Genomic DNA, 14,988 nt, shown 5'->3' with positions numbered 1-14,988 from the left:
GCCAAGGGGATCGAAAGATTGAGCAATAAACAAGGCAGCCCGCAGGTCCAGCTCGTCCTCCCTCCTTCCGCCTCTGGGCTTCTCCATTCACTCCCAGGCCTCCCTCCTCCCGCCCCCTCCCCCGCTTCCCCACACCCAGCACAGCAAATTCTGAGGTCGCCACTGCGGACGAAGCAGAGGGACAGAGGGGGAGGGGAGGGCGGAAGGATCGAAACAGACCCACGGGGGTTATCAGAAGGGTCAGCAAGTAGAAGCTCCGCCCGGGAGGGGGGGAGGGGAGGCGGCGGTCTCTGGGCGCCCTCTGCGGATTCTCTGAGGCGGGTCACCCTATCTCCCACCTCCTATAGCCTGCTGTCATGGAAACAGAACCTTCCAGTGAAGCATCTGGGGGCGAATTTCTTGCGTGGGAGGAAGGGTGGTGTGCACCGTTGCGGAGATGGAGCAGGGCTGTTTCTCAAAGCCCGGCTGCGGAGGGGCGGGGTGCCTGGCGTCTGGGTTCTATTCCAGGCACAAGCGCGTGAGCAGCTGTGGTTGGTCCCCTAATTGGTACGTGCGCTATAAAGCCGAGCCAGAAATGCGCGGCCTCAAGGGGAGAGGAAGGCAGGAGGCAGGGAGCCCACCCCCACACCTCCGGCCACACGGGAAGGCAGCTGCCCAGGTCTTGAGCTATTTAAATGGTTTTTATATCCAGCTCCAGAGGCTGCTCAGAGGGTTTGTGGTCCCCGCCTATCCTGGGCCCCGGTCAATGCTTGTAGGTTTCTTTGTACAGGTCAGGGCAGGCCCAGACAGGCCCAGACGCGAGGCAAGTCCGCTGGAACCTGATCTCAGGCTTCTGACCTCTGCAGCGAAGGTTCGGGTTCTCAGCCCAGCCTAAGCTCCTCTACTTTTCCAGTGTGGTCTGTGGCCACCAAGAACCTGCGGTGTGAAGACGGGAGTCTGAGACTTCTATCAGAAAAAGAGGCACAGATACTGCTGGGAAACTGCACATCTCGGGGGTGGGGAAGTGGGTAGTAGAGTGTGAGAATAAGAAAAGGACCCCAAGCCAAGCAGCAGGGATGTGGAAAAGACAGGAAGCTGGACTGGACATCTTGTTTCTTTACAGAAGGTGAACAGCCTTGAGGGGAGCTCTGGCCAGACAGAAGCCACCAAGTATTGATTGAGCCTTGTACTCAGTGTCCGGCACCTTTGGCTTTGTGACAGCTTTATCAGGCCAGCCAGGGCTGTGACACAGAAGAGTAAAGGACCCTCCACTAGACTGAAAAGAAATTAGCACAAAACTTCACAAAACAGGCTGGAAAGAGGTGCTGTTCAATGTTTTATTAACAGTTGGAAACCTATCAAACTGGAAGTGATGACATCCCAGGAGCCCAAGAGGTGAGAGAATAGGTTTGAATTTTGTCCCCAACCCCCCCCCCTTTTTATTAAATGCATCTTAGCAAAAGTACATTAAAAAAGAAAGGGTCAAAGCCCCAGATGTCAGCGAACAAGAGGAAGGAGGTGACCCAAGAGAGCAACAGGCCTCCTGCACCAGTCTTCCCGGGAACAGCTCTGAGGAACTGCCTGTGCCTCTGCAGACATAAGCTCTAGCAGCCAGAACCCTCCTTCCAGGTCCCAAGGCCCTCTCTAGTCTCCAGCAAGAGTCCAAACCCCACCCCCCTTGCTCTAACAAGTGTACCTCTGGGCCTATCCTTAACAATGCCATTCTCTCCGTAACTGGCGTGGGAAGCTCAAAGGGACATAGGAGGGTAAAGGTGTCACCCTAAGCCAGAGAACCTGAGCTTTCTGAGGTTGGGGGCCACCCAACAGTTCAGTCTGCCCACTGTTAGGAAGGTAGTGGGGTACGGTGTATGGAGCGCCTCTGGGCCCACTTCTCAGGTTATCCAGTTAGCATCTGTACATTTGGCTTGGTAGTTTATTAAATTCATAAAATCTGTGGCCTCAGAGTTCCTATAACTCTTAGGTTTGGCCCAGCCCCACCAGAAGAGATTCTTCCTGCCTCAGACTGACGCTGGAGGAGCATCTGTGTTGGCCTCTGAGTTCAGAGGGTCTGACGGCTGAGGCCAGGGTCCAAGGGCAGGCGAAGTGGTTAAGCCTATGAAGAGAAATCCCAGGAACTCTGAATCTATCATCAAAGCCTCTTTGATTATGGAGGGGGAAGGGGAAAGGAAGTTTTCTTTAAAAAAATTTTTCTTTGTACAAAAATAGATCCATTTGCAAAACAATTTCTCAGCCAGGAGGCTCCACCTCCCATTTCCTTGGAGACAGAGGGTGAGGTGTAGGATGGTCACACTACAGTCCATACTCCAGGTGAGATGCACCGAAGCCCGGGGGAAGGCGTAAGGGACCTTGGCTCAGTAGCCTGGGGCTGGTACCGAGGGTTCAGGGAGGCAAGGACACAAAGCATGGCAGCAAGCTGGAGACGTGGGCCATGCTGTCACTATGCCCCAGCCACCTGCCCACAGGCTCAGCACAGGTAGAGCAGTCCAGATCCTTTCAGTTTTGGGAGCCCCTTCCCAGGAAAGTGGGTAAGGTGGGTTTGCTCCCTGCTTCCTCAGAAGCAGCTCCCAATGCCACAGCATTAGTAATAAATAACAACAGCCAATAAGGGAAAGAGCAGAGGTGATAGTAAGGAAAGAAGGCTCTAGCCCAAAGGCTCATAAGCCCCATGCTGTTGCCAGGGCTGGAGAAGCCACAAAAGAGAAGCACAAAGCCAGCAAGATTGACCTAGGGAAGGCCCACTAGAAAGTTGGGCTGAGAAAGCAGGATGGGCCTTGTTTGAGTAAAGGCCCTCTGAGTAACAGAGGAGACAGGGTTAAGGCAGCAAACACAGACCCTGCTTTGGTAACACAATGGCCAGGGCTGGCTGGGTTGGGCTCAGGCCTCCCCCTCGCAGCCCTTTTGGTCTCCAGGCAGCTGAAAATGTATGTGATGTTCAGAGAGCAGCAGGCCAGACAGAAAGAGTCAGGGTGATAGCAGTGGCCGCTCCAGACGAACATCCCCCTGACCCTTTGGGCATATGCTGCAGGGCAGGACAGTCTGGGCTTCATTTAGGGGCTGCCATGGCCGCAGGACCAAGGTTAACTTGCACGGCCAACCAACTCCTTGGCTTCCTCTAGGATTGTGGGGACTCCTTCATTGTTCTTGGACATCTTGGTAGGAACAGCAGTTATGACATCATCCTTGATCAGGTCCGAAGGTAGCATAGATGCGAGACACCCGACCTTCCTGTTGCCTGCAAGAGAAGACAGGAGATCTCGTCCATGGAAGATTTAATTTCTAATTGCTTTCAAATTCTACAGCAAACACTCAGCCAGAAGCCATGCAAATATGGCTGCCTTTTCAGCTTCACAAAGGCCCTTTTTCGGAGAAGACATGTGCAGGACATACCTTTGGGTGGCGAAGAATTTAAGATGTGGTATAATAGGAAAGCAAGCCTTGCCCTTGCTTACCCGGTGACAATAGTACCAAGGTTTGAATGTAGTTAGACAACTGGGTTATGTGTTGGCTGTGTCACACTTAAAGAGAGCTGAGGTATTCAATACTTTTCTCATCATAGGGTTGGTGGAATTTAAAAGGCAAAAGCTTAGTACATAGTGTATTTTTTGTTCTCTTGCTAGTCCTCAGACAGCTTCTAAGTCAATGGTGGTAAACCTATGGCCTGGGTGCCACAGCAGGCTGTTCGTATCATCGACGCTCTAAAAGGTTTACCGTTACTGTCCTAGGCCAAAACACATTTCAGTCTGCCCCAAGAGGGCTGGTTCTAGCACAGTCTTGTAACTGTTCTTTGGCAGGTTGCTGAGGGGTACTGCAAAGAGAAACAGCAGCCACTCACCGGCATCACATGCACTGACTCCTCCAACAACTAATACCCACACGCCTGGCTCTTTCCCACTTCTTCAAGGGCCCTAAGAGATGTGTACAACAAGTGTGTATGTGGATGTCAGAGAAGGCACAGCTGGGGTTAAGGATGGCCAAGAGGGGAACCCTATTAAAAACCCTGGCTAGGGGAATGTACAGTTCCAGCTGGCAACCTGCATAGAAAGAGAACCATCAATCAATCCATGTGTTTCTGTTCAACTGAGGGGATGTGTCCCCCACACATTCATATTCATTCATGGAATCCAGACTTAGGGCCCCAGTTTCCTCCACAGGAAGGCAGCTCCTTGGGGTAACCGTGCCTCTCATGATGTCCGCCTCTTCTCATGCCCTTCGAGAAGCAGCATGGAGACTGGGTGTACACAAGAGGGGCTGGGTGAAAAAAGCCAGATACAGAAGGTAACATATGTTACAACTCCCTTTCTGGGAAGTGTCCAGCCCAACAACTCCAGAGAGACGGGGGAGCAGTAGCTGCCAGGGCCTGAAGAGGAGAATCAGAAGTGACTAAACCTTAAAGGGACGATCAATGTTTGAGTGGCTATGTTCACCCTGATTTGAACATTACCCAATATGGGTACATACATCAAAACATCACAGAGTACCTCATAAATATATAATTTTTATGAGTTTTAAAAAAGGACTGCTAACTTTGATATTAGAGGTTTTTAAAAGTTTCTTTTAGAGATGATGAAAATATTCCGGGAGTAGAGAGTAGTGATAACTGCACAATCTTGTAACTATACTAAAATTAGTGAATTGTATACTGTACTTTAAAATGGTGTTTTAATTAAAAAGAACCTAAACCAAAAACTTCCTGGAGACCAAAGAACAAAGTCCTTCCTTTGGACCAGCAAAAAACTTTAGGCAGGAAGAAGCCAAACGTTCAACAAGCCCAAGTCTTCACCAGGTTCATCAGTCTTGCTGCTGTTCTGGCCCAGAGCCACTGTTTCCATGCCCAATGGCTACCCACAGGTCGGACGGGGAGCACACGGCATGCCCACAGGTTACCAACTTCTAGGTCTCCTCCTCCTCGGTGTCCTCCTCCCAGAGGCACAAAGGGTTGTCTACCAAGAGGGGAAAGAATGGTAAAGATGCTGACCGACACCCACAGGGCTTACTGGATCAGAGGTGTGTGACCTAGACTTTGGGGTCTTCACCAAGCCGCTCATGGGATTAGGAACACAACTGTTGCCTCAGTAGGTGAGAGGTAAGGAATGGAGTACACCTGTCTGTGACTATCCTGCTCTGCATATGTACACGTCTCCACCTTTCTTCTGCAGTCTCTCCTCACCAGCAGACCCTCCGCTGAACCTGCTTGGTGCTCACTGTCTTCTGAAGTACTTGCTCCTGTAGGACCCCGTATCATGTCCAGGAAGGCTGTGGTCTGATTTTTTTTCTTTTTCTTTTTGATGGTACAGGGAATTGAACCCAGGACCTTACACATGCTAAGCAAGTGTTGTACAGCTGAGGTATATTCATGCCATTTTGTTGCCTCTTTGAATTATTAAGCAATTGAAAAAAATACTGCAACCATCTGTGTGTGTGATGCCAACATACATCTAGTGTATGTGTTGAAATATGTAACTTCTGGCTCTGGATGCTGGGAAAAGAACATGAACCTCAGGACACTGTCTTGGACTTCAGACTTCTACTGTGCAAGTCTTAAGCTGCATCCTTCTTTGGTTTCTTTCTGTAAATCAAGAGGATACCTACCTGTTGTATCTAATTCAGCAGGGTTTTAGGATTCTCCCAGACTCAAGAAGCTTCTGATATACTACGGATTTCATAAGAACCAGAAGCAGAGAGTCAGTAGGCAGAAATTTCCCCCTTAAGTATTGAAAGGTGAGGGATAGGAAAGCTCTTGTTGGAACCAGCAGCATAACCAACCAAACCCAAGCTTCTCAGCTTCCACTGTCTGTAATGCCACGGTTATGAAGTGTGGCTTTAACAATCAAGCAAAACTGACACCACCTTTTTCTGAACTTGAGTACTTAATAACACTAGTGAAATGCAGTCACAGAACCAGGTCGATACTCTGACTGGATGGGATCTGTGGGCTCGTCTCCTAAGAGGATGGTCCTGGACTGTAGAGGAAAGGAACAAGCTTAGGACATTGGCCAAAGCTCTCTGAGGCCAGGTTCCCACTAGTCATGAGTAGGCTAGGATAAAAAGATCAGTAAAATCAATCACACACCACTAGGAATATAGATGAATTAGAGAGAAAAAGGTTAATGGTTTTGGGAAAAAAAACTTCTATAAAAGACAGGCTAGGAACTACTACTAAAGAGGAAGTGCTCTTGTTAATAAGCTTCCTTAGGGAAGAGGAAACTAGGACAGATGGGACAATCATTACCATTCTAAATAACTCATTATTATCTAAAGCTCTCCTAATTATACCTTCTGTCCTATTTTTACAAAAGAGAGAGGAGAAATAGTGGTACAGGAATACTCTTAACAACCCTTGCAAGAGAGGTGATCAGGCCAGGCATGGTAGCAAACATCTGCAATCCCAGCATTCAGGAGGCTGAGGCAGGAGGATAGCCAGGAATTCAAGACCAGCCTGGGCCACATAGTGAGACCTTGTCTCCAGAAAAAATAAAACAAAACAAAAAACAGATGATCATTGGAAGATATTCCTGATGAAACTTCACCACATCCAGGGCTATCCTTGCTAGACCATATAAAAGAATATTTCTGGCCCCTATAGGGGGCCATTTATCTCATGTTTAATTATGCAGAATCAGTGGAAACAGCCCTAGATTCACAAAAGTGGGCTATGATTTTGGCTCTATCATTAGCCAGCTATGTAGACCTGGTCAAGTCCTTCCCTGGGTCTGAATCCCTTTCGTCTATTAGCAGGCTAGAAACTAATCATGAGGAGTCTTGTGAGTTTTCCCAACACTACTGTTTTTTGGTATAGGCAGAGCTTACTAAGAAGCTAGGAAGTAATAAAGAAAGGGAAACTGGGCTTAGTGGTGCATGGCTGTAATTCCAGCACTTGGAGGCTGAGGCAGGAGGATCACTATGAGTTCAAGGCCAGCTTGTGCTACAAGTGAGTTCAAGGTCAGCCTGAACTGCATGGTGAAACCCTGTCTCAAAACAAAACAAAACAAACTAAATACATAAATAAATGAGAGAAAATGAAAGAGAGAGAGATGAAGGGAGGGAGAGATGGATGAATGGCTGTATCTCAGTGAGCAAATGGTCTGTGTATAAAAGAGGCTATAATTCAGCTATGGAGATAAAGTTGAGTCATTAAAACCACAAGCTGACTCAATCATGGGCCTGAAATAGTAGCTATAATACAATCACATGGATTCTTCTCCTTGACACTCAAACCATTGTTCTGCCGCACTCAGCAGGTCACAGCAGTTTACATGTTGCTTTTAATGAACCAGTTCTGATAGTGACACTCCTCTTCCAGCTCCTCAATGGGTCTTTGTATAGTGGTCATTCCCTCATGTCTCTAAAGACCGGAAGATCTGAACATTCCTTTAAATTCTAAGGAAAAGACTAGTGTCTTTGAATAGGGCCAGCTGCCTGGTTGGGAATGAGGAGGACTATGAGGCAGATCTGCTTGACAGTATTTCTGTTTTTCGGCTCTTAGTAATCAGCCAGGAGGAAGAGCCAGAGATAGCCAAGCAAGGGGCAGAACAGCCGAGTCCAGCAAGCCCAGAGGAAACCCAAAGCCCCTGAAGTCTTTGTATTTTGAGAATGGAGCCTTCTAGTTCCAGTCTCTCCCTTCTCTTTGTAATCCTCCTGTCACTATAAAATTACAAAGTAAAAATACTATTTAGGGACCTTAAGCAACCATTCGAGATGAATTTGCACTTTATATATAAAGAAACTAAGTCTCAGAGACATTAAGTGATTTGTTTAAGGTAACATGACAGCACCACATGGATGCTGATCTGACTCTGGGTCCTTGATCCCACTTTAGTCTTACATGCTTTGTTCATTACTTTGATGCCGGACCTTCTGTTTCAGTTTGCATGATGTGACAGAACCACAGTCTAAAAAGTGACAGTGTGTCTGGAAACGTCTCCCCTGATAGCTTCTCCCAGCTATGTTTAGCAATGCTTAGCAAACCCGGAGCCCAAAAAGAGATGGTGGACCTCTTTAAAATCAGGCAATTCTTGTTTTCATTTCATTATTTCCTAGGAGTAAGTCTCCCATTCCCTCTCCACTGGGAGACAGTACTCTGATTACTGGGTCTTCTGCTGAAACATTAGGTTCTGACAAAATCCCTTCTTCCTCTGCCTGTAAGTCCTGTTTTCCCACCTGGAACGAAGTAGAGCCTGGGACTTCCCCAGCAGAGGGAAGTCACTGCTGTCTGGCTGCCTCTGTACAGGAAGCATCTGGGATGCTAGCACAGTTCACAGGAAGAGGCTTAAAAGGGAATTCCCCATCAGTGTGATGAAGGCTGATGCTTAACCAAGGGGGTTGTAGAAGACCTTAAGTGTAATGTAAGGTATTTCTGTCAGGCTTAATAGTGAATGTGAAGCTGTATCACCTTATACACTGGGTAGAAAACAATGCTGCAAGAACCTCTAAGACCAAATACAAAGTGGTATTGTCAGCTGTACTCTTACCCAGGTGCCTACGAGCAAGACTAAATGCTCTAACCCAGACAGTTACATCTTCACACCGATGTCTTCTTCCCTTTAGTGAGCCTATACTTAAGGGAGCCATAAAACGGACAAGTGGTGACTAGGGATCTTCCTGTTTAGGGAAGGTTTTAAGGTCATACAGATGAGTCCCCAGAAGAGACTCCCCCTGTAGGTATTCAGTATGGGTAGAAGTAGGGCCATTACAGATGATCTGTGAGATCTGGCCAGGACCCCAAGTCTATGTGGGGTTGTATGCCCTGTACCTTTGATCAGTAGGTCCTTTTTCCAAACTGTGACAGGTACTATAGGCCCCAGACACATCAGCATATTAATAGTTCAGCAATGGCCAAAGCCAGACATCAACTCTTCTCTTTAAAATAACCTCCAAATAAATCTCTTATCAACTGGGCCTACGAAGTGTACCACCCAACATAGTGAACACAAATTTTACTCCTACAGAAGCGAAAACTTTTTAATGCCGTCTCACCCTGCAAGCTGGGAGAGCCATTACTCTAGCCCCAAAAGGCTCACTAGACATGATGGTATAGGTCAGCTCCCAGTGAGAGCCACGGTGGCCACACTTTCTTTTCAACTAGTCTCTTGGTCACTGCAAGTTTCCTTCCCTCAAGGGAAAGTTATTCATTAATCCTTCTCCACACTAATGCGGGGATCACTTGTCCTCTATCTCCACGATTCCGTTTAGAGGCTCTGGCTCAGGGTAAGCCACTTAAATCCGCAAGCTGGGAAAGGGGGCTGCAAGGAGTTTGTGGACGGCAAGGAAAGTGGAGGGGAACTGCACACAAGGAAAAGGCAGTGCTCAAAAAAAAAAAAAGCTGGGCGTGGTGGCACATGCCTGTAATCCCAGCACGTGGCAGGCTGAGGAAAGAGGATCGTTGTGAGTTCGAGGCCAGCCTGGGCTACAAAGTGAGCTCAAGGCCAACCTGAACTGCCGAGCGAGACTGTCTCAAAAAGACAAAAAAAAAAAAAAAGAAAAGACAGTGCTCCAATGCAGTGCACTCCTTCACTGAGATGCCCCCTCAGATATTCTTACACCTCAGGACAATGACCCCTCATGCTCGCTATGTCTTCTGCTTGTGAAGTTGAGAGTAAGGACTCTTAATTTTTATCTGTATCTAGTAACACAGTTGTGTGTTTAGCTCAATTCTTTTTCATGTACACAAATACCCACTCAAAACCCTGGGTCTTGCAACATGGTTCCTTTGTTTCAAATTTCTGTCTGAGATTGGGAGAAATGCAAGAAGAGTCAAATATAACTGATTTGTTGTCAACCCCTCAAACTCTGGTTTTCCAAGGCAGCACTTCCTAAGGTGGACAGAGGAACAGGTAACTCACACTCGACGTTGGCAGCTTCTAACCCTGTAGAGCAATGTTATCTGCTCAACACTGGCAGGACCACAGCAGAGAGGCCTCACTTCTTCAATACCCTAGCTGGGCTCCATTTGTTTACTTACCCTGACGGGGCCCTCTCTTCCGTCGGAAAGCTGCCCCGGACTGCAGAGCTTCCAGAAGACTGTCCATCACTCCTGTCTCATCACCCTCTGTCAGGAACAAAGACAGACATGGAAAGTGTTAAACCAGAACAGCATAGCAAATGTCAAGCTCCATAAAACGCAAAGCTGTTGCTTGGATTCCCCTCTACAGTGGCTGACAGATCAAAACAGATGAGGAAGGCTCACCTTCAGGTCTTATAGGTCCCTGTTTAGGTGTGTCTGTTTAAAAATGGCCAAAAGAAAAGATTTCCTTGCCTACTGTTCAGTGCAAACCGTGGGCTGTCCCCCTCCCTTGCCACCCTCCCTAACATAGACTAGCACACAGAACCACGGAACTGCCCAGCTCCAACACCAGAAAGAATGAGGACCAAGACAGCAATGCCAAAATTAGTAAGCAAGCATCTGACTCCCTCTATATCCTAAAGTGTTTTACTGGAACTGTAAACTTCTCACGCAGAGCCCGGTGTAGGTTCCAGAGCCGGGCTAAGGGAACAAGAGCACAGATCAAGAGAGCATTTCAAGACGGAGGGTGGGGGAAAGCAGAGAAGGGTGAGCAAGAAAAATTCAGATGCTACATGTACATGTACCAACTCCCCAGGAAAAATGTATGCATTATGCATTACAAACATGTACTAATTAAGAGAAAGTAAGAGTGCATTCCAGCTGGGGACAGTGGCACACATCTGTAATCCCAGTGCTCTGAGAGGCTGAGGCAGGAGGACTGCAAGTTGGAGCCAAGCTGGGCAATTTAGGGACTGAAGACTATTTGAAAGTTAAAGGGAGTGGGGGTTGGAATGTAGCTCGGTGCAAAGGCCCTGGGTTCAATCCCCAGTAGCACTACCACCATCACCACAGAAAAAGCATTTCACTTAAGTGCTGCCTCCAGGGGCTGCATCTTCCTGAAGCCAACTCTGTATCTTAAAGCAGCAGTTTGGCTGGAATATAAATAGTTAAGTAGAATCCTTGTTCTAGCCTGGCTCAGTTTCCATGGCAACAGCTCAGGATAGTGAAATCTGAAACTGTGAAATCCCAAGGAGCCAGTAGGCTGCCAGCTCCAAGGCTGGGGCTCATTGATCCCAGCGCCACCTGCTGTCTGAATATCAGTACTGCAGTTGACCTATATTCCAACCTCATTCGCTTGACCCAGGTACTGGGAACAGGGCAAGGCCCACTACGCCACCTGTTGACTGGGTGCAGTTCTCATCCCATTTGTCCACCCGACTTCACCTTCTCCCACTGCAGCTTAGCCAGTTTCAGGGTTTTTCTGAAAAACCCTGGAGGCCCAGAGAGAATGGGGAGGAAGGTGAAGGACACTCAGCGTGGCCCTTCACAGCATTACTGGAGCAAAGTTTGTGGCTCATATAAAGGTAAGGGAATTGTTTTCCAGAAAAGTATGATGAAAAGTTCCCAGGCACAAGAAGCATTAGAGTAGCCCTTGCTACTTGTTAGTTACACTTGTGCCCTGCATTCTGAGTCTTACAGACCAAACAGCCCTGAAGACCCCTTCACTTGCAGATGGTCCATGGCCCCTCAAGTTCAGCTCAGCACCGTGAGCAACACATGCTGTATCAGTGCATTTCCGCTGCCCATGGCTGGGGGTGGGGAGAGCAGGGAATCCACAGCAGGAAAGAAGCAGACGCAGGAAACAGAGGCCCAGTAATTGAGACCACATGTTTCAACAAAGACATGCTTCTGGTAGTGAAAGAGAGACTCTGCTGTAGAAAAGAAGTTTGCCAGCCTCCTGCTTCTATCCGAAGTTCAATCCAATTATGGTCTCATAGGTGTGTGCAACTGTGCTAAGGTACTAGAGACATGATTCTCAGTGAAATAAGCAGAAAAGGAGAGTAAGCCACCGTGGGAGGAGAGTCAGGAAAACATTTTAAGAAAAAACGCAAAAGACTTAGTGGAGAGAATAAGAACAGGCCACAGGAAGCTCTGGACAGGCAGAAGGAAAGAATATGTATCACAGCAATACTAAAATCGCTGGGGAGAGACATAAGGCAAGAACTAGCAAAGGACAGAAAAAGACCTCAGCATGGAAAACCGGAACATGCGTATAACTGAACTGGGGTTAAAGTCCAGCATCAGGATCTTGGAGGTGGAAAGCTACTAAAAATCACCTGCCAAGAGCTAAGCTCAGACCTGAGCTTTTCTTTGTGGCCTCTAGATTCTAGTGAGAGAAACCTTCCACATGTTCTTGTCTCAACCCATCGATCCTTCTGCACTTACCTGCATTCATGTCTATGAGCTGCTCTCTCTTCTGCTGCTTCTCCAGCCGCTCTTTCTCTGCCTTTTCCTTGGCTAGTTTTGCTCGCCGCATCTTTTCTTCTGTCTCCCGTCGCTTCTGGTTCTCCTTGACTGCTTGCTGAGGGAGAAGGAAGAACATGTGTATATTCACCACCAACAAACAAGATCCCTCTAGAAAGTCAGCAAGTTGCCCTTGCTCACCAAAAACATATTTCTAAAGTTGTGCAGATCCATGAAGAATTCTTCCACAGACAACTTCTTGGGGTCAAAGAGGAAGTACTCGCCTAGCTCCTTATAGAGCATCTCCATGTTTGAGTGCATCAACCGCAGCTTGTTATACTGTTCCTGTGCATCCTTCACAAAGCTGTGCGGCCAAGGAGTCAAGGAGTAAGACTCACTTCCCTAGCCCAGGGAATTACTCAGACGCATATGGGCATGCACGGTGCTTCAATACAGCACCACACATTACAGCAAAAAACAGAAGCAGCAAGGATCAAAAGAGGGGAGTGGTGAGCAACAAAGCACAGTACACCCACAGCATAGGAGACAGCAATTCAGCAAGAGGCCACTCAGCATATACAGGATGGAAACACAGCTAAGGCATTTTGAGCAAAAAGCAATGTAAGCTTTAAAAGAAATTCATTAGGTGTAAACCAGGAAGCAGTCTGGTAACAGTGGCTAATTTCACAGAAGGCCAGAGAGGAAAATATGTGTGCAGTGGCAATGGGGACAGGGAAGGGAAATGATAAAGGCTTGTAGTTTATCTGCATGCCTGGCTTTCACCTCCACAACAACGACAATGCTTTCAGGGACTATGTATTTAATGGGAAAAAACTGTCTGAAGATGAGAGAGGTTGAATATTGCCACATCTATCCTAGCTGTTCCCTAAGGGTAAGTTTTCCTCCCCTTCCTAAGAAGCAACACCCTCCTTTCAGGCAAGGATATAGTCATTTTTTCAACAAACTTGTCTTTTTCATCTGTGGCTGCAGGAAAATTCTGAACATCACGTTCCACATCAGAAATCTGTTTCTTCATCTGATCTAGGTTCTTTTGCAAGTTTTCAGCAGAAACTACAGGAAACATAAAAACAGCACCAGAGCTTAACAGCAATTCTTGCATCAAGACCCCCTCGCTGACTCCTCATTCTCTGGACATATTCTGGTACTTAATTAGTTTTCTCACATATCGTCCTCTAAGCATTTTACACATTCAGATCTCGTTTTTGCAGCAAGACTATAATTATTTGGTAATTGAACTTCCAGCCCCCATAATACTAAGAACAGAAGACAGACACTTAATCTAAAAAGAATCTGTCAAATCCCCTAAGCCCTTGGTCTCATTTATTTTACGGAACAGCGTTTTAGAGGAAGGAGACGCATAGAATTACAGAGGCAGGGGAGAAATCTGTCCTATTTCGACTGAATGCTTTGCCTAACTCCAGGATAGCCAGACCTGATGTTTGTTAATCCAGTCCATGTTTTTCTGAATCACAAAAATCATGGACTAAAAACACCTGCCTTTCCAGTTCATTTTTGGTATCTGTGTTTCTCTAGAAAGGGAAAGACTGCTTCCATTTCTACACACAGAGACCTCTTCAGCCTTACCTCTTCCCCTATGGCTTACCAACTATGGCTAAACCCTTTCCCTTATTAAAGCCTTCCTACTTACTGGAGTCGGAATTGAAAATGATTTCAAATCTAGACTGTTGGTATAGTACATGCCAATAATCCCAGCCCTCAGAAGGCTGAGGCAGGAGGATTACTGTGAGTTTGAGGCCAGCATGACCTACATGAAAAGACCCTGTCTCAAAAAATAAAAACAACAACAACAAATCTAGACTGTGTCTTATTTCTTATTTCTAAAAGTTCAGAGGCTCAGAACCACCTATAATCTTCACCCTGACCTGCCTCACCTCGACTGGCTTTTTCCACATGGGCAAGCTCATCTGGAAACTTGAGGACATCAGGGTACTCATTCTCACAGAGCTCAGCCAAGAAGTGCAACAATGTCATCTTCTGATCTGTAGACTTGGTGTCTCGAAGCTTGGGGCAAGAGGAGAAATCATTAGTCCTGACCTGCCCAAGACTGCCTCAGGCCCACACTGGGCACACAGAGCCTGTGCACCTTCCCTTCAGGTGTTCTGCTAACCCCATGCCTCACCTTACACAGAAAGCTGATACTGAAGCCAAAAGCACCAGCATTCCTGGAGCCGGCATTCATATAGTTTCCAACAAGAAGGGTAATTTCTAGGAGGCTGGAGAAGCTCTCGCTTTTGCGCAGCTCCTCACAAGCGGCAGTGACAGACACAATCTCTGGCTTGATATTCTCCACCTGCTCACTGAATTGTAGCTTGAAGAGGATGGCATTGAGGCGAGGCCGCAGACGGGGCACTGTGCCCATCTAGTGGGGAAGACAAGCAGACCCATTACAGCTAATAGAAAGAAGTCAGAAAGATATAGGCTCGAGTCTCCTCTGGGAGGATCAGCGTTGCAAGCAGGGGAAGCCTGACAGAAAGGGCCAATGGAATTGTTATTGGCAGATGAAAAGCATGGTATTTATACACAACGGAGTACTATTTTGTTATAAAAAAGGATAAACGAGTCATCTGTAGGAAAATGGATGCACCTTTAGGCAATAATGTTAAGTGAAATAAATCAGACCCAAGCTTAAATATCACATGATTTGTTTTATGAGAAACCCAGAACATAAATAAAAGGGCAAAGTAAAAGCTAGATAATAAGAC

At 47.0% G+C, this 14,988-nt stretch overlaps 1 protein-coding gene across 4 annotated transcripts in view; it reads right to left on the bottom strand.

Moving 5' to 3' along the window:
- Positions 1–1,298: 1,298 nt before the first annotated feature.
- The window catches only part of Diaph1 (diaphanous-related formin 1), a 116,810-nt gene continuing 103,120 nt past the window's right edge, over positions 1,299–14,988 (bottom strand). For all 4 annotated transcript variants that reach the window (XM_005380731.2, XM_013512217.1, XM_005380730.2 and 1 more), the window contains 7 exons: positions 14,406–14,645; positions 14,158–14,287; positions 13,191–13,315; positions 12,446–12,610; positions 12,227–12,362; positions 9,959–10,045; positions 1,299–3,232 (listed from right to left, as the gene is read on the bottom strand). In XM_005380731.2, the coding sequence (XP_005380788.1) occupies positions 3,078–3,232; positions 9,959–10,045; positions 12,227–12,362; positions 12,446–12,610; positions 13,191–13,315; positions 14,158–14,287; positions 14,406–14,645 (1,038 nt within the window). In that variant the 3' untranslated portion in view covers positions 1,299–3,077. The remainder of the gene's footprint in view (positions 3,233–9,958; positions 10,046–12,226; positions 12,363–12,445; positions 12,611–13,190; positions 13,316–14,157; positions 14,288–14,405; positions 14,646–14,988) is intronic.

Source organism: Chinchilla lanigera, unplaced genomic scaffold (assembly GCF_000276665.1).
Source record: "Chinchilla lanigera isolate Chin_1 unplaced genomic scaffold, ChiLan1.0 scaffold00014, whole genome shotgun sequence".
NCBI classification, from domain to species: Eukaryota; Metazoa; Chordata; class Mammalia; order Rodentia; family Chinchillidae; genus Chinchilla; species Chinchilla lanigera.
The sequence above is the reverse complement of the archived record's forward strand: the minus strand, read 5'-3'. Positions and strand labels throughout refer to the sequence as shown.